Source organism: Stenella coeruleoalba (genome assembly GCF_951394435.1).
Source record: "Stenella coeruleoalba genome assembly, chromosome: 7".
In the NCBI taxonomy this organism is placed as follows: Eukaryota; Metazoa; Chordata; class Mammalia; order Artiodactyla; family Delphinidae; genus Stenella; species Stenella coeruleoalba.
In genome coordinates, this window is record NC_137153.1 from 33,162,318 (window position 1) to 33,185,528 (window position 23,211).

At 37.6% G+C, this 23,211-nt stretch overlaps 1 protein-coding gene across 3 annotated transcripts in view; it reads right to left on the reverse strand.

The window, feature by feature from the left end:
- Positions 1 to 849: 849 nt before the first annotated feature.
- IARS1 (isoleucyl-tRNA synthetase 1) overlaps positions 850 to 23,211 on the reverse strand; it is an 83,643-nt gene continuing 61,281 nt past the window's right edge. For all 3 annotated transcript variants that reach the window (XM_079926837.1, XM_079926839.1, XM_079926838.1), the window contains exons 29-34: positions 22,851 to 23,027; positions 21,978 to 22,083; positions 14,519 to 14,644; positions 12,443 to 12,586; positions 11,582 to 11,734; positions 850 to 3,931 (exon numbers count right to left, since the gene is read on the reverse strand). In XM_079926837.1, coding sequence (XP_079782963.1) covers positions 3,849 to 3,931; positions 11,582 to 11,734; positions 12,443 to 12,586; positions 14,519 to 14,644; positions 21,978 to 22,083; positions 22,851 to 23,027 — 789 coding nt within the window. In that variant the 3' untranslated portion in view covers positions 850 to 3,848. The remainder of the gene's footprint in view (positions 3,932 to 11,581; positions 11,735 to 12,442; positions 12,587 to 14,518; positions 14,645 to 21,977; positions 22,084 to 22,850; positions 23,028 to 23,211) is intronic.

Sequence of the window (23,211 nt, forward strand, 5' to 3'; positions counted from 1 at the left end):
TAAAGGAGGCAAGAATATACAATGGAGTAAAGGCAGTCTCTTTAATAAGTTGTGCTAGAAATTGGACAGCTACATGGAAAAGAATGGAATTAGAACACTTCCTAACACCATACACAAAAATAAACTCAAAATGGATTAAAGACCTAAATTTAAGGCCAGTCACTTTAAAAGTCTTAGAGGAAAACATAGGCAGAACACTTTATGGCATAAATCATAGCAAGATCCTTTTTGACCCACATCCTAGAGAAATGGAAATAAAACCAAAAATAAACAAATGGGGCCTAAGGAAACTTAAAAGCTTTTGCACAGCAAAGGAAACCATAAACAAGATGAAAAAACAACCCTCAGAATGGAAGAAAATATTTGCAAACAAAGCAACTGACAAAGGATTAATCTCCAAAATATACAAGCAGCTCATGCAGCCAAGTATCAAAAAAACAAACAACCCACGGCTTCCCTGGTGGTGCAGTGGTTGAGAGTCTGCCTGCCGATGCAGGGGACACGGGTTCGTGCCCCGGTCCGAGAAGATCCCACATGCCGTGGAGCAGCTGGGCCCGTGAGCCATGGCCGCTGAGCCTGCGTGTCCAGAGCCTGTGCTCTGCAACAGGAGAGGCCACAACAGTGAGAGGTCTGCATACTGCAAAAACAAACAACAAAACAAAACAAACAAACAAACAAACAACCCAATCTAAAAATGGGTGGAAGACCTAAACAGACATTTCTCCAAAGAAGATACAGATTGCCAACTAACACATGAAGGGATGCTCAACATCACTAATCATTAAAGAAATGCAAATCAAAACCACAATGAGGTATCACCTCACAGTGGTTAGAATGGCCATCATCAAAAAATCTACAAACAATAAATGCTGGAGAGGGTGTGGAGATAAGGGAACCCTCTTGCACTGTTGGTGGGAATGTAAATTGATGCAGCCACTATGGAGAACAGTATGGTGGTTCCTTAAAAAAATACAAATAGAAAGACCATACGACCCAGTAATCCCACTACTGGGCATATACCCTGAGAAACCCATAATTCAAAAAGAGTCATGTACCAAAATGTTCATTGCAGCTCTATTTACAATAGCCAGGACATGGAAGCAACCTAAGTGTCCATCAACAGATGAATGGATAAAGAAGATGTGGCACATATATACAATGGAATATTACTCAGCCATAAAAAGAAACGAAATTGAGTCATTTGTAGTGAGGTGGATGGACCTAAAGTTGGTCACACAGAGTGAAGTCAGACGGAGGAAAACAAATACCATATGCTAACACACATATATGCAATCTAAAAATAAAATGGTTCTCATGAACCTAGGGGCAGGACAGGAATAATGATGCAGATGTAGAGAATGGAGCTGGGATGAAGTGAGAGAGTAGCACTGACATATATACACTACCAAATGTAAAATGGATAACTAGTGGTAAGCAGCTGCATAGCACAGGGAGAGCAGCTCGGTACTTTGTGACCACCTAGATGGGTGGGATAGGGAGGGTGGGAAGGAGGTGCAAGAGAGAGGGGATATGGGGATATATGTATCCATATAGCTGATTCACTTTGTTATACAGCAGAAACTAACACAACACTGTAAAGCAATTATACTCCATTAAAGATGTTATTAAAAAAAATGGTCAGGGCATAGGGAACTATATTCAATATTCTGTGACAAACCATAATGGAAAAGAATATGAAAAATAATATATGCATATATAACTGAATCTCTTTGCTGTACAGCAGAAACTAACACAACATTGTAAATCAACTACACATCAATAAAAAAATTATTAAAAAAAAAGAGTATATGCTATCATGCCTGATGATGTTAACCTGTCTGAGGTAGTGTTTGTCAGTTTTCTAAACTGTGAAGTTACTTTTTGCCCCCTTCACATACTCCACTCTTTTGAAGTCACAAAGTACAGCCCTCTCTCAAGGTGTGGGGAGTTAAGGTACACCACCTTGTGAAAGAGTATGTATATACATTATTTGGAATTTTATATAGATTTGCCTCACCTCTCTCATTTATTTATTCAATCATTTATATCAGCATGTACTCATTGATATTTATTTTATATTTTGGATTTTAATTCAATATTACATTATATGTTTGTTCAAACTGTTCCAGCTTTGGCCACTGGGAGCTCTTTCAGGTTGGCTTCTGTCCCTCTGACATTCAAAAAATTTTTTAAATTGTGGTAAAAGATACATAAAATGTACCAACTTAGCTATTTTTAAGGATCAAGTTTAGTATGTTAACTATGTTCACATTTTTGTGCAAAAGACCTCTAGAACTCTTCAAAACTTGCAAAACTAAAACTATTCCCATTGAACAGCTCACCATTTCTCTTTCCCTGCAACACGTGGCAACCACCATTGCATTTTGTTTCAATGAATTTGACTACTTTAGGTACCTCATACAAGTAGAATCACACAGTATTTGTCTTTTTGTGACTGGCTTATTTCACTTTGCTTAATGTCCTCAAGGTTCATCCTTCTTTCTTAAGACTGAATAATATTCTATTGTATGTACAGATTACATTTTCTTTATCCATTTATCCCTCAGTGGACATCTGGGTTGCCCCATCTCTTGGCTGTTGTGAACAATGCTGCAATGAACCTGGGTGTGCAAATATCTTTTCAAGGCCCTGCTTTCAATTCTTTTGGATATGTAAACAGAAGTTGACTGTTGGATCATATGGTAGTTCTACTTCTAATTTTTGAGGAACCTCTATACTGTTTCCCATAGTGACTGCAACATCTTACATTCCCACCAACAGTGCACAAGGGTTCCAGTTTCGCTGATCCTTGCCAACACTTGTTATCTTGTGTGGTTTCCTCCAACTTTGTGGGTATGGATTTGAATGCATTTATTTAGCAGCTAAAGATGCACCATTCAGAACTCCTTTCAGGAGAATGTGATGTAGGGAGTATAGTCTGTTGACAGCTTCTAGCTACTACATTTTCAGATCAATGGATCCATCTGTGCTGAGGCCATGGACCCCCTCAGCTGCTCCCAGCCACTGACTGAGCAAGGCATGGGTCCAAAGTCAGGTCATTTCTGCCTGAAGGCTCTCTCTACCTTTGCCTTTACTCTCTCTCCTTTATCTTTCATGTATGCTTCCCCCAATAAATTCTTGCCCATCTAATTTTGTCTTGGCATATGCTTCTTTGACACAGGATTTTGGGAAGAAGTGAAATTAGATATTTGGTCTAGTGTCTTAATATGGAAGTCACTATTAAGTTTTTTTGTTCTTTAAAGATTGCAAATTCCAAGTTTCACTGAACTATGGGAGAATGAATTACTTCTAACATGTTTATTATCTGTGAGAAAGTTTATTGTCCTAATTTACTAAAACTTAAAATATTCCATCAAATTACCCAGGAAAATCCAGGTAGCAAAAATATATAACACTGTCCATTCCTTCAATAGATTTCAAATAAGTTTTAAAAGGCCACAGAATGATATATATATATAGAGATAGACAGATAACAGAGATATATATATACACGTGCGCACACACACACACACACAATACCATTTAAACAACTATGTTCTATACTTAAAAATTCAAGTATAGAAATATACTCTGTAGTGATGAGGTAACACTGTAACTTTTCCTCAACATGACTACATAGGTGTTTACGGTTAAGTGTGACTATTACTGTGAAGCCTCAAGTCACTTGATCAATTCCATTTCAATTTTAGACCAAAAGCAGTATATTATACATGCACCTGAAGGAAATATCAACATGTCTGTGTCCGTGTGTGTGTCCGGGGTTGGGGGGAGGGGAGAAGAGGTATATGCCAGGGAAAGGTTGACTGAACCACACAGATAACTGAATGTTAGAAGTCTGCTGTAGTCGGCAATACAGAAACATACACAGTCTTCGTGTTCAAAGTCTTCATGGGGATTTCTTCTGTAATTTCTAGAATGGAAAGAAGAAGTTTTAAAGAAATCATTTTTCTACCTATTCTGGATGAATATTAAAAAAATGTTAACTGCCTGGGTAGTAAGAAATTCAGCCTCACCTTAAGAGAAACCTAAACTTTGTCCCAGCTACTGGGGGTAGTTCTGAAACTCTGGGATTTCCTGAGTGATAGGAGCATCTTTTGTTATTTATTGTAGGCCCCTGAACACACCTGATGGTTTATGCTAATGAGATGACTCAGGGTGGAGCTGGCTACACCAGAAAGACCAACCATACAAGCAATCATATGTATGTAATGAAGCCTCAATACAAACTCTAGACACCAAGGCTCAGGTGAGCTTCCCTAGTTGGTAATACACTGTACGTACTACTGTCATGTATTCAGGCTAGGAGGTAACACTGTCCATGCCTCCTTGCAGAGAGATAATCTGAAGTTACATATTTGGACCCCCTCCCAGATTTGGCCCTGTGCATCTCTTCTCTTTACCTGGTTCTAGTTTTTATCCTTTCCCTATAATAAATGTAGTCATGAGTACAATAGCTTCCACAAGTTCTGTGAATCCTGCTAGCAAATTATCAGACCTGAGGGTGATTTTTGGAAACCCTCTGAACTTGCAGTTGGTGCCAGAAGTGACAATGGTCTTGTGTGAACTCTTTTGTCTGAGCTTGTAGTTGGAGCCTAACTCCTTATACTTGGGGTTAGAAGTTTTGGGCAGACTTCTGGAGGACTGTGCCCTTAACCTAACTAACTCTGAGTACTGCCCAAGATGTCCCCACAATCCCACACGAACAATATTTCCTATGTCTTCAGAAAAGGCCTAGAAGCAATGCTAAGCAAGCAGCTCAGATTTGTGGTTCCTAAATATTAACACCCTATAACAGGAAAAACAGCAAGTCGTTTCCATGTTTGGGGAAGAAAGAGTACACATGATAAACCTAGGACAGCTTGCAATGTCAGAAAGCAAGAACTTATCAAAGACTAAAGACTCAGGTCAAAAAATACAGGAGCCAATACAGCTGAAGATAAAAGAAAAAACTGAGCATCCAAAAGCATAACACAAATACTATAGATCAAAACACACTGAATATATTAAAGCTCAGAAAAAGAGTGGGGCAGTGGTGGGAGAAGAAGAAGGGAAAGGAAGGAAGGAAGGAAGGAAGGGAGGAAGGAAAGAGAAAGGAAAGAAAGAGGGAGGGAGGAAGGAAGGAAGGAGAAAATTTTTTAAAGTTCTATGCCTACTGTGGGGCATTTTGCGTCTAGCCAGATCTGAATTCAAAGGGAAGGACCAACTTTCTCTAAAAATGGCTCCTGTCCTAACAGGAACCCTGGATAAGAAAATGCTTTCAAAAGCTGCCTCCTTAATAGATAATTACAGGAGCTGGAGAAGATATTTAGAGTCTAGTGGAACAAGCAAGAAGGCATCAGTGAGTTTCTAAAACTGTAAGCCTTATGAGATCCTTCTAATTTACCAAATTATTAATATTTTATGAAAGATAATCTTGAGAGGAAGAATACAATGAAAATGAGGCAAGAGATATCAGATTGGGAAAAGATACTGGATTGGAAAGAATACCACGTTTCTTGATAATCTTGGGTGAATAAGTTAACTTTCAAGCTTTTACCTACTAAACTTGCCCAGTCAACCTTAAAGAGCAAAAAGAAGGTAATAAGACATTATAGGTAAGATCTGGTTTGTGAATCATAGGTAGTAGTACTAATATCTAATTCACATGGATGTGATTCTATCCTTGATCAGTTTCAACCAGGTACCTACACTTGCATACAACAAGTAAAAATGATGACACTTCTTCATTTTCACTGCTCAACTGCACTTGGTGACCAATGGATTTGAGGGCTAAGAAAAAGAAGTTAAGAATATCTTTGAAGTTTCACACAAGGTTATCAAAACAGGAAGCTACACCTACTTGTTGATGCTGACTACCAAACCATCATGAAAGAGCCAAGTGTGTTGGAAGGAGAGTGAAAAAAGCCTTCTGATAGAATGAAAGCTTCATGGACATAACTGGAAAGACAGATAAGGACCAGAACAGGAAGGATTTTATGTGTCAAGCTAAAGATTCTGAAGCATTAGATAATAGTGAGCCTTGGGGGATCCGAGCAGGGGAACATCATCAAGGGAGGAATCTGCATGAAGACAATCTTGGTGGAAGAATACAGCCTGCAGACAGGCTGTCTCATTAGATGATGAGGCCCTAAAACTAGTGAGGGGTAAAGAGACAAAGGAGAGTTATTGAAAATAAATCTCAAGCAAAATAATTGTGCTTCATTGAAGAGAGAAATGTAAGTGGAAAAGAAGGCTTTCCCTTTTAATGATGTAGCAGAAAATGTCAAAGTATAATATAAAACATTAATTAAAAAAAGTTTTTTTAAATTAAAAAAAAAATAGCTGAGCAAGGGAAGAAAATGAGAGAAATCCACAGAGCCCAAAATATCATGAATCCCAAGAGGCAGCTGAACATTAAGATTTTCTGGTGGACCTGGAGGCTTAAAGACCTGGCACTAATAGGCTATGAAAGTGAGAGAAGAAAAATCCTAGGGTCTACACAAACTGGGGAGTCCAATGAAACCTCCCTCAAAAAACTGAGACCTCAGAGTCTGTCATACAGAGTGAAGTAAGTCAGAAAGAGCGAGACAAATACTGTATGCTAACACATATATATGGAATTTAAGAAAAAAAAAATGTCATGAAGAACCTAGGGGTAAAACAGGAATAAAGACACAGACTTATTAGAGAATGTACTTGAGGATATGAGGAGGGGGAAGGGTAAGCTGTGACAAAGCGAGAGAGAGGCATGGACATATATACACTACCAAACGTAAGGTGGATAGCTAGTGGGAAGCAGCCACATAGCACAGGGAGATCAGCTCGGTGCTTTGTGACTGCCTGGAGGGGTGGGATAGGGAGGGTGGGAGGGAGGGACACGCAAGTGGGAAGAGATATGGGAACATATGTATATATATAACTGATTCATTTTGTTGTGAAGCAGAAACTAGCACACCATTGTAAAGCAATTATACTCCAATAAAAATAAATAAATAAATAAAAATTAAAAAACAAAAAACTGAGACCTCAAATAAGGAGCCCATGGAAAAAGGGTAAATTTCAAAAAGATCTTTCACCACAGAGAAAAACAGTTAAGAGAACGTTATGAGTTTAATAATGGCCTTCCAAAAGATATGACCATGCTTTAATTCCTGGAAACTGTGACTGACCTTTTTTGGAAAAAGGAGAAACAGACATAAGAGGTGGCAATGAGGCAGAGATCAAAGTGATGTAGCCACAAGGATGCTTGGAACCACCAGTAGCTGGAAGAGGCAAAGAACAAATTCTCCCCTAGAGAATACAGTCCTGCTCACACCAATTTCAGACTTCTGGCCTCCAGATCCGTGACAGAATACATTTCTGTTGTCTCAGGCCACCCAGTTTTTGGTAATTTATTACACCAGTAACAGTAAACCAATATAGAGACTTGCCCCACTTAGCCTTGGTTTGGGGAGATAGAGAGACAGAACATGTCCCCATGAGAATTCTGGCCCCTTGCGTGACTGGGGCCAGAACTTTCTAAACACTCTCTGTGGCCCAAAATAATTGAGTTTAAAGTGGGCAAGGGTAGACAGTGCCCCCAAAGAATTAAAGAAATGTTCCCTTAAAGTGGACATCAACTGAAACATCACAAAACAGCCAGCAAGAATCAACTTCGTCAGAACTCTAGAAAGCAATCAAACGTTTACAGCAACCAAGTGAATGTTGAATCAGAGAAAAGGCAACTTGAAAATGGCAGGAAAGAACTGTGTTTTTACTTGTGCTTTACCAGCTCCTTCCTAGCTTGGTGGTGGGCTTGAAGACAGTAGCCCCTGTTTCCAGTGTGGGACCCTGGCTCCTAGTTCCAGGAGGAATGGAGCAAAAGTATTGCGTTTGTTCTAACCTGTCTGGGAGCTACTTGAAGGGCTTACATAAGGTGCTCGTCTCTGTTTTGCCTACTTGGAACTCACTCAGGGTGGAAAAGTGGTGGGCACTGCATGAAAACCAAAGGCAAACAAAAAACCCACGGCTGCCTGAGGCAAAAGATTATGGATGAGACAGGCAATGGGTTGCTTAAGGCCTGGGAGGAAAAGTTTGGGCAATTAGGGCATTAAAAAGTGCCTCTGTATGCTGAATAATTTAGAAAGCCACATTCATGCCCAGGGCAGTATGCATATACAGAAAGATCTGAGAAGACCCTAAGCATTTGATTCTGATAAAGGTAAAAAGCTTTTTTGGCCAAATGTGGCTGATCTTCAGGGCTCAGTGAAAACAGGAAGAGAAGCCTGAGGCAGAACTGTAAACAGCCTGGTGGAGCTGAAGGAGTGGACCAGAAAGAGACAATCTTAAAAGACTGGGAGAGGTAGGTATTTTGTTTTTAAATTTTTAGTTCCTGGAGGTCAAGGAAATCTCTGTCAAAATAATAGCTGAACATAAGCTAAAAGAACAGAGACTTCAGGGACTACATACAACCAGGAATAGTCTTTGTAAAAATAGTTTGGAAAAGTCATAAACAAACAGACGACTGTAGCCTTCAACCATCAAACACGGCAAACCCTGGGGAAGAGAACCTGATTTCCAGAGTCACCAAATTCAAATATCCAGTTTTCAAAGAGAAAAAAAAATTACAGGGCATACAAAGGTATAGGAAAGTACGGCCCATTCACAGGAAAAAATAATTAACACAATCTGTCCCTGAGGAAGCGCAGATACTTGGACTTATTAGACAGACTCTAAATCAACTGTCTTAAATGGAAAATAACTGACTAATGGAAAGGTCAATGGAAACCACATACAAAGAACAAGCCAAGAAAACAATGTATCAACAAAATGAGAATATCAACAGAGAAATTATAAAAGGAACTGAACAGAAATTCTGGAGCCGAAGTACAATAACTGAAATTAAGAAGTCACTAGAGAAGCTTAACAGCATAATTTAGCATACAGAACAAACAGTGAACTCGAAGATAGGACATTTGAAATCATCCAGTCTGAAGGAGAAGGAAGAAAAGAGAATGAAGAAAAGTGGACAGAGCCTAAGGGGCGTCTGAGACACAGACCAAGTGGACCAACATACACACTACGGGAATTTCAGGAAGAAAAGACTATAAAGAATATTTGAAGAAATAATGACCAAATCTTGAATGTAGCAAGAGAGAAGCAAAACACCAGGATATTCAATAAGATTAGAAGATTAATTTCTAATCAGAAACCATGAGAGCCAGAAGGCAGTGGGAAAACATACTTAAAGTGCTGAAAGAAAAAACTATCAACAAAGAATTCTCCATTTTGCAAAACAGATTTTTTCTTCTTAATTTTTCTTCACAAATTAAGGAGCAATTAAGACATTCCAAAATAAACAGAAAGTTGAGGGAGTTCATTACTGCTAGAACTGCCCTCCAAGAAATGCTAAAGGGATCCTTCAGGTTGAAATGAAAGGATGCTAGACAGTAAGTCAAAGCCATATTGTTGTTGTATTTTTTATTTTTAACTCCACTTGTTGTTTTCTACATGATTTAAAAGTAAATACATAAAACACAGTTAAGAACTTATGTTTTGGGGAACATAATTATGAAGATATAATTTCTGACAAGAATATAAACGGGGGCAGAGCTGTATAGAAGCAGAGTTTTTATATGTTATTAAAGTCAAACTGGTATCAAGAGTTAAATTGTTATAAATTTAGGATGCTAATTGTAATCCCCATGGTAAACACTAATATCTTAAAAAACACACACACACAAGAGGAAGTAAAAAAAAGAAAACAGTAAACTGCAAAAAATGAACTGAACACAAAAGGTGGCAGTAATGGAGGAAATGAGAACAAAAAAGGTACAAGGCTTCTTGAAAAAAATTCCCAGTAAAATGGCGGAAGTTCTTCCTTATGAGTAACTATTTTTTTTCTTTTTAACCAAAGCCTAACTGACCCGGGGAAAGGGAAATACCCACCTCTAGCCCCCTTTACCTTCCTTTCTTACCTAAAGAGGAAAAATTTTAAAGCTGAGTAACACCTGTGAGGGGCACAGCCCAGAGGCACAGGCTTACTAAAGACTGAGAACTAATCATAAAATTATAGAACACTTCCCCCACTTCTCCTCCCTCCATACTTTACTACAACATCATATGGGCTCCTGTATGACAACAGGGCATTACAGCTGAAAGTATGGGCAAAGCTCTGACCATATTTAAAAAGGAATCTCTAGGGAAACCATAAGACAGAAGAAGGAAATTTGAGCCTCTGGAACCTACAGCAACAGTAAACAATAAACACAGCCTAACTCCTAGCCAGATAAACATAAAACCTTACAATAAAGGCCTATTTACCTCAGTTCCTTTTCCCCAGTACATCATGTACTGCTATCGACCAAATACTACAAAGCATTCTAAAAAGGAAAAAACACAATAGGAAGAGATGAAGCAAGCAACACAACCAGACTCAGGTATGGCAGAGATTTTGAAATTATCAGATTGGGAATTGAAAATAACTGGGATTAATGTTAAGGACACTAATAGAAAGGGTGGACAATATGCAAGAACAGATGGGTAATGTAAGCAGAAAGATGGAAATTCTAAGAATTAAAAGGAAATGCTAGAAATCAAAACTCTGTAACAGAAATGAATAATGCATTATACCAAAAAAGTTATACCCAGGCACAGCATATTCAAACTGCAGAAAATCAAAAGACTACCTTTGGAAAAGATAATGCCCAGCAACTTTCCACCAGTGCTAGGAGACACAAATCTTGACTCAGAAAGTCCAATAAATCCCAGGCTGTATGGCTGAATAAATAAAAGGATGAAATGGTAAAAGGTTTTGAGTTGGGATGACAAGAAGGATGGCTATAAACAGAAAAACCCAGATCCCATCAGCGGAAGCTGTTTAAGGAAATGATTCCAGTGGCAGCAGCACTAAAATGAACACCCATGTGTAATAGGGAATCGAATATAGAACAGAACTCGGGGGAGGGCTAAGATGTCACTAGAGAAGTTGTCAGGACAGCCACAGAAGGTGAAATCACAGAAGTGGATGATTTAAGTGGGAGAAAGAGAAAACATACCCTCGAAGACACTAGCCTGTGCCTTATCCTGACTCTCTGTTTTCTGAATTATGGAATGGGGAATATGTCAACTAATGACCTAGCTCTTCACATTTTTATGCAGCTCACCAAGAAAAGGTATGCTTTATAAGTTGTTAAGGAGGAAGTACAATGTCAGTTATGTTTCCTTCAAGCTGTTATTTTAAAATACAGTGAACATTTTGATTCTCGGGGAAGAGGACAATTTTAGGATCAGCAAATAAGCTAATTTACCTAGAAGCATGTATTTTAATATACCAATATAATTTTTAGATTATTTCCAAAGCAAAAAGGATCATCCTTTTAATTATATTTTTCTTATTATCTATTTTATACATATCATCCTTTTAATTATTATTATTTTAACATTTATAGTATGGCAAATTTCTGGAGAAAGAGCAAAAAAAAGAAAAAAAGTATAACAATAGTACTATCTCTTACACATATAACTGATGGCATCACAATCTATTTTCAATAAAATAAAAACAAAAATGAAAAACAATTAGCACGTTCTATAATCTCCTCACCTTCTGTTTGAGCCTCATTCAAAAACAGTTTTAGCTTCCTGCTCCGAAGGCCAAACACCTTGGCTGTTTCATACAGAAGACCTTGGTGGGTCAGCCCATTCTGCCCAAGTGGATTTTCAAGCAGGAGAGTGCCTACTGTTCCCATTAAACACTCTACAGAAAAAAAAAAAACCAAAATGGATTAAATCCTGAGAGTTCACCCTCTAGCTAGTGGATCCCTAATGGAGGTAGTGAGTAGATAGTAGTGCTGGCTTTGAAAGCCAGCAGTGGGTACAAGAGCAAGAGTGGGATTAATTGTACAGTCTGCAGAAACAGTCTTAAATATTTCACAGGGGGAAAGGAGAAAGAGAAGAAGAAAAAACAACTAGTATAAAAGCCCAGTAGTTTAGGGAAGAGATATTCAGTAAACAGTCAAATGAAGAGCCTGAAGACAGTAATAAATGTGCACAGTGAGGACCCCAAAATATCAAGGAAAAATAAGTATCGATCTAGTCTGTTAAGGCATGGATATGTACAACAGTTCTCAGAACATTTTCCAAGAAAAAAAGAAGGCAAAATTTAAGACTACAATGTTCTGACATTTAACAGTTCAGCTTCGTTTGGCTGTAATTTTTACCTAACCAATTTACCTCATTTCCTGACCATATCAGATGGAGGGGTGTTTCTACATAAATACACCAAAAGAAACAAGCCGTGAGTATTCCCCAAAGAAGTGTTGGAGTCTACATTTTAAATTACTAAGTTGAAGCTGACTTAAAAAATCCATATAAATCAGAGAGATTGAACATTAAAGGAAATCTTAACATCTAGCACACCATAACCTGCCTGCTGAGGGTGTTCACAGCTGGGGGAGGCACGCACCTTGTGGGTCTGCATTCAAGAGCTGTAGGTTGATATACTGACAGAGAAGAGTACTAGGACTGTTGACCATAGAGGGAGTTGATCCTGCAGCCACACAAAGTGTTTTTCCACTAAGACTCAGTAAGTTGGTTTGCTTTTTTATTTCTAAAAATAACAACAAAAATATCATTCTTTCAGGGGGAAAGTTCAGAGCTGAAGTCATTCACTTTTTCCTATTTAATTATTAAACTATCATGTATCTTTACAGTGATGCTTTCCACTTTATTTCTATTTATCAAAGGATACTGTCTTTTCTATAAAATTAGGCTTTAATGACATGCAAATAGTAGGTAATCTTAATGTTGCAAAATAGCATAATATTCATAACTTATAAGGCAAATTGTTTTTTCCCCTTTTAGTATTTTTCCTCCATATTATAGCTCCTCTTAAAATTTCCTCTTATATCAGAATCCTAAACTTTACCATGAAAAGGCGGCTTATATTAAAAAAAGATAATTATGATCAGAAGATAAGCTGACTAATGAACATATGTGGAAAAGAGCAAGACACACAGAACACACATAGTGTAATTTCATTTATATACAATTAAACATTGCTTAGGGTAGAAGATTGGTTACAGCCACTATGCCACTAAAGGTTAAGGTGGGGCTCAGGCATTACTCAGCTTTCACAGGCTTCCGCCTGCTGGGTCAGAGGGGACAGTGAGCTAGACAGATGTGAGTTCCAGTATGTCCTTGCTTCTTATTCTACAGTGACTTGAGATAGAGACCCAAGCTGTCCACTGACTTACTTACCAGCTCCCCTTGGTGGATCCTGGTGAGAGATTTTTCTCAGAGCCCCCAGTGAACCATCTGTCTTCCAGACCTTAACTTCCTCAGTTTCCCCACATCATGTTTGCTTCCCTTATCCAGCCTTAGCAAATGGCTGTCCACAGTGCTTCTATCAATTTACAATCCAACAGGGAATGACAAATCCTATTACATAATATCCCTGACATCTGATATTGTGAAATTCTTCTAGCTTTTGCTAATTCGGTTACATGTGATAGTACCTCATTGTGGTTTTTCCTACTGAGGTTCAGCAGTTTTCCCTTTATTTATTGGCCATTTAGATTTCTTCTTTTAAGCTACTGATATTTAGAAGTTTCTGAAAATGAACATTCAGGTTTGTTAAGTGAGTGTATTAGTTTCCTTTGTCTGCTGTAAGAATCACAAACTGGGGAGGGAGGTGGGGTGGGGTGGGTGGGACGGCTTAAAACAACAGAAATTTATTGTCTCACAGTCTCTGCAGGTGAGAAGTCCAAAATCAAGGTGTCAGTAGGGCCATGCTCCCTCTGAAGCCTGTAAGGGAATCCTTCTTTTCCTCTTCCTAGCTTCTGGAGGTTCCCAACAATCTTTGGTGTTTCCTGGCTTGCAGGTTTGCCTAATTTCAATTTCTGCCTTTGTCACCACATAGCCTTCTCCCTGTTTATGTCTTCACATGGCCCTCTTCTTATAAGGACACCAGTCATACTGGAGTAGTGCCCACCCTACTCCAGTATTACCTTAACTAATTACATCTGCAATGAACCTATTTCCAAAGAAGGTCACATTAGATGGTACTGGGGGTAAACATAAGGACTTCAACCCATCTTGGGGTAGAGGTGGGGGATTCGGTGGTGATGTCACAATTCAACCCATGACAGTGGGAGGAAATGTACTTATAATTCTTTAAAATTTTATTTAGGCTTGTCTCATTGAGAATCTGGATTTAGCAAGATGCTGGATTTAGCAAGACACAGACACTATGTTTAATAAAGTTAAAACACAACAGGGAAGTCTCTGAAGCCTAGAATGCATCACATGACTAACAGTAAAGGGTAGGATTAGAACCTTCATCTCCTAGTAAGTCCAGTGTTCTTTCAGCCATATCACACAAAGAAAGCATAAAGAGACACTTGCAGGCAGGCACTACTGTAGAGGCTGGCCCTGACTCAGAGTCAGGAAAAAGGCAAAGGTTATGTTACCAAATTAAGATCCTTAATGATCAATCTCATGTCAAAGGACACAGATGAATATCTTTTGACTTTCTACACACCTGTTTCACCATGGAAGACAGCCAGCTCTCTATTTTTTACACCAAAAACGCTAGTAACAACACTCTTCAGCTTTAGAAGGTCCAACCTATTATCTCCTTTTGGATTTTCCAGAAGTAGTACTCCACCTAAAAAGCCAAAAATATAAGTGAAACAGAAGAAAAAAAAAGTTAAATTTGAATAAAAAGTCAAGGGGAACACATCATTTGTATATTTTCTTTGGTAAATGTCTATTCACGTCTTTTCCCATTTTCTAATTAGATCTAAAAGAAACTGTTGCATTTTGAGACTTCTTCATATATTCTAGATACATCCTTTGTTGGATATGCAGTTTGCAAAGATCTTCTCCTAGTCTGTAGCTTGTTTTTTCATCCTTTTCGCAGGATCTTTCACAAAGAATTTAAAATTTTGAAGAAGTTCAATTTATCAGTTTTTCTTTTTATGGATTGGACTTCTGGTATAAAGTCTTAAAAACTCTGCCTAATCCTGAATTCTAAAAATTTTGGTTTTTTCCTAAATGTTTTATTTTTTTTTAAATAAATTTATTTATTTAATTTATTTCTGACTGCGTTAGGTCTTCGTTGCTGTGCGCGGGCTTTCTCTAGTTGCGGGAATGGGGGCTACTCTTCGTTGCGGTATGCAGGCTTCTCATTGAGGTGGCTTCTCTTGTTGCAGAGCACAGGCTCTAGGTGCGAGGGCTTCAGTAGTTGTGGTGCACGGGCTTGGCTGCTCTGCGGCATGTGGGATCTTCCCGGACCAGGGCTCAAACCCATGTCCCCTGCATTAGCAGGCAGATTCTTAACCACTGAGCCACCAGGGAAGCAAGTCTGTGATCCATTTTAAGTTAGTTTTTGTATAAGGTGTAAGACTTAGGTCTAGGACATTTTTTTTGCATGTGGATATCTAATTGCCTAGTACCATATAATGAAGACTACTCAATTAAGTTTCTTTTGCTCCTTTCTCAAAAATCATCTGGCCACATTTTGTGATCTATTGTGAGTCTACTTCTGTATTCTGTATCTGTGACAATGATTTTTGTGTCTATTCAATGCTCATGCCACACAAGTCTTCAGATAAGTCTTGAAGTTGGGCAGGGTGATTTCCCCCACTATATTCTTATTTTTCAAAAGTGTTTTAACTACTTTATTTTTCTTCTCTTTCAAGAAAATTTGGCTATATCTACAACAAAATATTGCTGAGATTTGACAGGACTGAGTTAAACTTATATTTTAACTGGGGGAGAACTGACACGTTTATTATACTGAATTTTCCAACCCATGATTATGGCATGTCTCTCCATTCATTTACTTATTTAAACTTATTTATTTATGGCCACATTGGGTCCTCGTTGCTGCACACAGGCTTTCTCTAGTTGTGGCGAGCAGGCGCTACTCTTCGTTGCAGTGCGTGGGCTTCTCATTGTGGTGCCTTCTCTTGTTGTGGAGCATGGGCTCTAGGCATGTGGACTTCAGTAGTTGTGGCAGGTGGGCCCAGTAGTTGTGGCTCATGGGCTCTAGAGCGCAGGCTCAGTAGTTGTGGCGTGTGGGTTTAGCTGCTCCGCGGCATGTGGGATCTTCCCAGACCAGGGCTCGAGCCTGTGTCCCCTGCATTGGCAGGCAGATTCTTAACCACTGCGCCACCAGGGAAGTCTCTCTCCATTAATTTTGATCTTTGATTTTTTCATCATTATCTTGTAGTTTTTGACATAAAAGTCCTGTACCTGTTTTATTAGATTTATACCGAAGTATCTCTCTTTTGAGCAACTGTAAATGGTATTACATTTTAAATTTCATTCTCCATGTGTTCATTGCTAGAATATAAAAATTAATTTTTATATGTTTATCTTATATCCTGTGAATTTGATGAAAACCTTTTTCTTTTTATAAGCAATATGATTTTTTAAAAAGTAATAGATTTTATTCAATTACTTTGGAAACAAACCCTCCCAATTAAAGCTTAAACCCAAATGGTATATAAAACTAGCCAAAATACTTTAAAATAATATAAAGATCATCTGTAGTTTTTTCCTCATAACATGAATGCTTTCAGTCAGACAGTAAATTATAAACCATATCACATCATGTTGATGCAGATGATAAATTGTGGTTGCATTTGAAATCAATCCTGGGAAAATAATCTTGTTGGAGTTGTGAGCTCTTCCTAGTTGTTTGGTCAGTTGGTCCAGAAAGAAGCAGTATTGAAGTCAGCAGATGGGTGAGCTAGGCCCCATCTGTTTTGTCACTGCTCATTCTGCTGACCTTCTGTGACTAAAGCTGACAAAAAACGCTGGCCGTGTTGACATTTCTTATGCACATCCTCTGCTCCTGCAACTAATTCCTTCCACAGGATCACCTGTCTCCACCTAAGACAGGCAGACTGTTGGCAGTGATGGACCAGCTCACATGCCACACATCATTGAACTTGTGCAGCAGTGTAGAGGACCACGTATTGCCCGAGGTATCATCACAGGTCCAAATGGATACACAAACATCCTGGGAATAGCTGGTAACAGTGCTGGTGGGCAAAGCAATGGAGGGGTCCCAGTATACATCTCAGTCTGTAGATTCCTTGCAATTTTCTATGTAGACAATCATGTCACCTTCAAATAGAAACAGTTTTATTGCTTCCCTTCTGATCTGCATGGCTTTCCTTTTCTTGCCTCATTCTACTGGCAAGAACTTCTAATGCAATGCTGAATAAGAGTAATGAAAACAGGTATCCTTGCCTTGGTTCTGATCTTACACAGAAGACATTCAATCTCTTCCAATTAAGTATAATGTTAACTATAGGTTTTTTACAGATGCTCATTATCAAGTTGATGAAGTTCCTCTCCCTATTTTTCTGACAGTTTTTTTTTTTTTATCATGAATGAACACTGAATTTTGTCAAATGCTTTTTCTAACTGGTATAGTCTTATAAGCTTTTAGTCTGTTAATATGGTAGATTATACTGATTGGTTTTTGAATACTGAACCAGCCTTGTAACCTTGGAATAAACCTCACCTGTCATGATACATAATTCTTTGTATATACTGCTATATTCAATTTCATGATTTTTTGTTAAGAATTGTACATTTATATGCATGAGAGATATTTGTAGTTTTCTTTTTTTTGGTATTGTTTGTATCTGGTTTTGGTGTCAATACTTTATTATGGAATAAAGTGAGTTAGGGAGTGTTCCTTCGTTTTCTATTTTCTGGAAGACCTGTGTAGAACTGGTGTTTATTCTTTTAAAGTCTGGTTGAATTCTCTAGCAAAACCATTTGGATCTGGAGATTTATTGAGAGTTTCATTACTTTTTAAAAATTGCCATCTCTTTTACTTTTTTCCTCAGTTTCCCTTCCTCCCTTTCCCAAGACTTATTATGAACTTTGTTTTTCAAGTCCATGTTCTCGTATTTCGTAATTCTATATGTTCATAAACAATGTGTGATGATGTATTTTTAAAATTTACATGAATGCTCGCTATTGTATATTTAATTGTGAAACTTGCTTTTTTCATTGAAAATGTTTTTTAAATATAGAAAAATTTATACATAGAGATACATTTCATTACTTTTAACTGGTATGAGGAACCGACATTATGAATATGTCTATGTCCCTTTTTGATGGACATCTGTATTGTGCAACACCATCAGTGATGGCATTAAACTCAACTAGAAAATCAAATTTACAATCAAAGTTTCTAGGGAGTTTTTAAATTATGAGTTCAATCTCCTTAATAGCTATAGGGCTACTGAAATTATCTATTTCATATGAGTGAGTTGAGGCAGTTTGTGCTTTTTGAGAAACTGGTTCATTTCATCCAAGTTGTCAAATTTATGTGTAGAGAGTTATTCACAGTATTTACTTACTTTTTGATTTCTGCAGTCTGTATTCATGTCCTATTTTATTCTTTTTTCTTTTTTTGATGTACAGTAAACTTTTACTATTTTATTCTTGATATTGGTAATTAGTGTTTTCTTTGGTTCTATGTCAGTCTCACTAGAGGTTTATTGATTTTATTAATTTTTTCAAAGAACCACATTTTTTGTTTTATTATCTTTATTGCTCTATTTTCAATTGCTTTGATTTCTGTTCTTATTTTTACTTTCCTTCTTTCTGCTTACTTTCTTTTTTAGATTCTTGAGGTTGGAACTTACTGATCGAAACTTTCTTCTTTTCTAATGTTAGTCTTCAGAGGTACAAATTAGCTGTAATCCACATATTTTGATACTGTATTTTCCTTTTCATTGAGTTTTACGCATTTGTTTTTCCTTAACACTTTTTCTCTGATCATGGATTATTCAGAAGTACGTTTTTTAGCTTTCAAATGTGCTGAGATTTTGCTTTTACCTTTCTGTTATTGATTTATAGTTTGATTCCACTGTGGTCAGAGAACATACTCTATATGATTTCAACTCTTTAATGTGATGAGGTTTATTTTATGGCCTAGGCTATAATATACCTTGGTAAATGGGAACTATATACCTTGGTAAATGGGAACTTGAATAGTATGTGTAGTCTGCTGCTGTTAGGTGGGGTGTTCCATAAATACTGATTAGATTCTGATTTTCTGTCTAACTGTTCTCTCAAACTATAATTACGGATTTTTTTGTTCTCGTTCAAGGTCTAACAGTTTTTGTTTTATGTATTTAAGCAGCTCTGTTGTTAGGTACATATACATTTAGGATCATTATATTTTCCTTTGGGTTGACATTATATCATTATTTAGTATCATTGGTAATTTTCTTTGCTATAAAGTGTACTCACTGAAATGAACAAAGACACCCTGCTCTCTTTGAATAATGCTTGCATGGTATATCCTACTTTAGCCTTTTACTCTCAACCTACCTATTTTGTTATATTTAAGGACTTTCTTGTACACAGCAAAAGGCTGGATAATGTGTTTTTATCACTCTGCCAATCTCTATTAATTGATGTATTTACACCATTTACATTTAGCGTAATTACTAATGTTAAGTTTAAGCCTTCCATTTTATTTTCTGCTTTGTATTTGTTCTACATTCTTTTTCCATGCTTCCTGTAGGATACTTGAACATATTCCAGAATTCCATTTTTATTTGTTTAGTGTTTTTGTATGTATCTTTTAGTGTAGGCTTTTATAGTGGTTGCATTAGGTGGTACACTATATATACATAACCACTGGTGTTGACATTTTACCAGTCTGAGATAAGTGTAGAAATCTTAACTCCCTTTACATCCCTTTGCTCTTCCCTATTTATAACTATCTTGAATATTCCTTGCATATGCATTTAGAGGTTTTCGTTTTTGTTGCAACCATCAAACATAAATTTTAAAAATTCAAGAAGAAAAGTCTGTTGAATTTATCTATATTTTGACTCTTTCAATTTTTTTCCCCTCTGTTCTGATGTCCCTAGATTTCCTCTTTTATCATTTTCTGTTTTAAGAATTTCCTCTAGCTATTCTTTTAGTAAGTCTTGCTAGTAACAAATTCTTTTAGTTTTCCGTCATTTGATAATGTCTTGATTATCCCTTTACCTTGAAAGATATTTTTGCTTGATATAAAATTGTGGGTTGACAATACTCATCTTTTAGCACTTGAGAAATGTTGTCCTTTCATCTTCTGACCTCTACTGATTTCTGATGAGAAATCCAGTATGATTCAAATTGTTTTTCCCCTAGAAGTTAGGTATTGCAACATCTGTCACTGCTTTCAAGATGTTTTCTTGGCCTTAAGTTTTCAGAAGTTTTACTATGTTATGTCTGATGTGAATTCTTTTGGATTTATCCTGTATGGTGTTTTCTTAGCTTCTTGAATCTGTAGGTTTATGTGTTTTGCCAAATTTAGGAAGTTTTCAGACATTATTTCTTTGAACACTTTTTCAGTCCTGTCCTATCTTCTCTTCCTTCCAGAATGCAGTGCCAAGAACATTAAACTTTTGTTATTATCCCACAGATCCTTCAGGCTCTGTTCAGTTTTTTAAGCTTTTTTGTTTTTAACTCTGTTATTCAGAATGGGTAATTTCTATTGTTATTTCTTCCTGTTTATGGATTCTTTCCTATCTCTTCTATTCTGTTGTTGAGCCCATCCACTGAGTTTCTGTATTTTAGTTATTGTATTTACCAGTTCTAATATTTTAATTCTATTCTTTGTATCTTTTACTTGTTTACTGAGGCTATTTTTCACTTGTTTCTATTGTGTTTGTAATTGCTCTGTGAAGCATTTTTGTTAAGGCTGCTTTACATTCTGTCAGATAATGTCAACGTTTCTGTCATCTTGGTGTTCCTATGTACTGATTGACTTTTTTCATTCAGTTTAAGATCTCCCAGTTCTTGGTATAATGAGTAATTTTCAATTAAAACCTGGACATGTTAGGCATTATGAGACTCTGGTTCTTATTTACATCCTCTATTTTAGTTGACTTTGTTTGACATTACACTGGCGAGGGAAAGGGAATACTGCTTCATCTCTGATTAGTGAGAGAAGTCCGGGTTCCCTATTTAGCTTGCATTGACACTGAGGTCAGGACTCCTTGTTACTTCTGGGGTGGGGGTGGTGTGGTGGTGGTGAGGGGTAAGGTGATGCAAGAAAGGAGTTCCTGTTCTCCTCTAGACCTCCACTAATACCTCCCCTGGCCACAAAGAGTAGGAATGCCTCCTTACTGCTCCCCATGTGGCCTTCACTGACATCTTGACAGGGTGGAGGGATATGTGGCCTCACTACTGCTGGGTAGTGGTAAGAGGAAGGGATGTCTTGTTATTGCCTAATGGGGATAGAAGTTTAGGCTCTCCATGTGGTCTACAATGACACTACTGGGCAAAAGAGCTCGTTATCACCCAGGTAGGATGAAAGTCCCAGCTCACTGCTTGGTCTTCTCTGATACCACCATGGCAGTGAGGGCTTGAGGGTCCTCAGCCTGGGAAAGGTCTAGGCTCCCCACTTGGCTCTGGCTGGTGTGAATGGTAGTAGAGCCTAGTTTCCTCTGTCTTATTTGGGTGGAGTAGAGCAGTTACTGTCTGGAAGTTTTTTTGTCTTGCTTGGTTGCCACTCTCCTGGTCCCACCTGCAGAGAGCAGGATTTTGTTGGGGTATTTACGTCCATGCCCATTGGCATTTCCAGATTGCCAGCTTCTTCAGCTCCAAGCCTGGGATACATGAAGCAAAAAGAAAAACCAGGGAACTCTCCACTGTTTTCTTACTTGTTCCCAAGATCCCTAGTTGGTCTGCCTTCTTCCCTCTACCATTAAGAGTCTTCTTATGCTTGTTTTTATATATCATGTCTGGGGTGTTTAGCTGTACTTTGTGGGAGGAATAGGGAAAAGTATGTCTACTCCATCTTTCTAGAAGTGCTAGTTCAATCGCTTACTCTTGTGGATTCATTTTGATGACAATTAGAAAGAAAAAGGTTATCCAATTTTACCAATTCTCTTGTAATAGCCTTAAAAACATTCATTGGCTTAACTAAAAAATAAAATACAAACAATGGAGGTCACTCTTACCTTGTTCACTGCCATCTGTACAAATGTTAAGATTGACATAGGCACAAGCAGGGCCAGGCATGGAAGATCCTCTGGTGAGTGTAATTTCCAGGTCTGACCCTTTTAACTAAGCACATGAGAATATGTGAGCAGCTACCTGTAGCATCTGACCATAGTGTCAAATAAGAGCTCTATACAACTCTGAGAGCATATTCAATCTCAACACTAAAACAGTGAAGAGCTACAATTTTTCCCCTCTTTTTTCCTTGTTCCTTAGAAAACATGCAAAATAGAAAATGAAACCATCTTGTAACTTGTGCCACTGAAAAGACAGTCACATTCAGGTCCTGCTTTTCTATTCCATTTCTCCCATACAAAGTAGAAAAAGACAAGGAACATATGACTGAATAAATGACTAACTGATATAGAAAAGAATTTTTATCAGACATACTTCTGAATTATTGACCAATACCTTTCACGTCTTGGTCAGATTTTCAGAGTTACATCTAAAATGTTTGAACAGGAAATGAAATTATATTTTTATGTATAACCTACTACCATAAAAGTAAACTGCTTTTCAAGTCAATTGCTCTTTATGTTTAACAGTAAGCACCAGAATCCACAATACTGACTTCTATAGTTTTAGATAAAAGCACCATACAGTCATCTAACCTGGCAATTCTTATGTATATCCTAGTTACCTTCCCAAAGAGAACGGCTCTAATTTCCCTTTTTTCTCTTCTGGACTCTACTCACCATTCCCCAGAGCAATACTTCAGGACTGAGTACTATACTAATTGCTACCGGGGGACAGAACATCAAGATATAACTATATAAACTTAACATAAAATCTAATCCTAAATCTCTTAATGTTCAACAGAACTCAGAACTCACCTGCATTTTTTCTTGAATAAGGATTTCATCTGATGTAGGAACTGGATATGGTTTTAAAGGAGACTTTATGGTGGCAAATATGAACTCTGTGTGGCTTTTGATAACATTATTCAGATACTTTCCTTCAGATTTTGCTTTATAATAAACTGTTATTTCATCAGTTGGAACCAGATTGCACTGAAAGCACATAGAGAAAATTTAAAAGGGAAGCACATTTGTCAATTAAAATGTAAGGCGCTGTTAAACAGGGCTGATGATCCCACACTGAATCATTATGGAAGGGTACAGTATCCTGACCAATTCTCTGAAAAAAGGAGTGATCAAGTAACAACTCATAAAGCTCTGAACTGAGACAGACGTT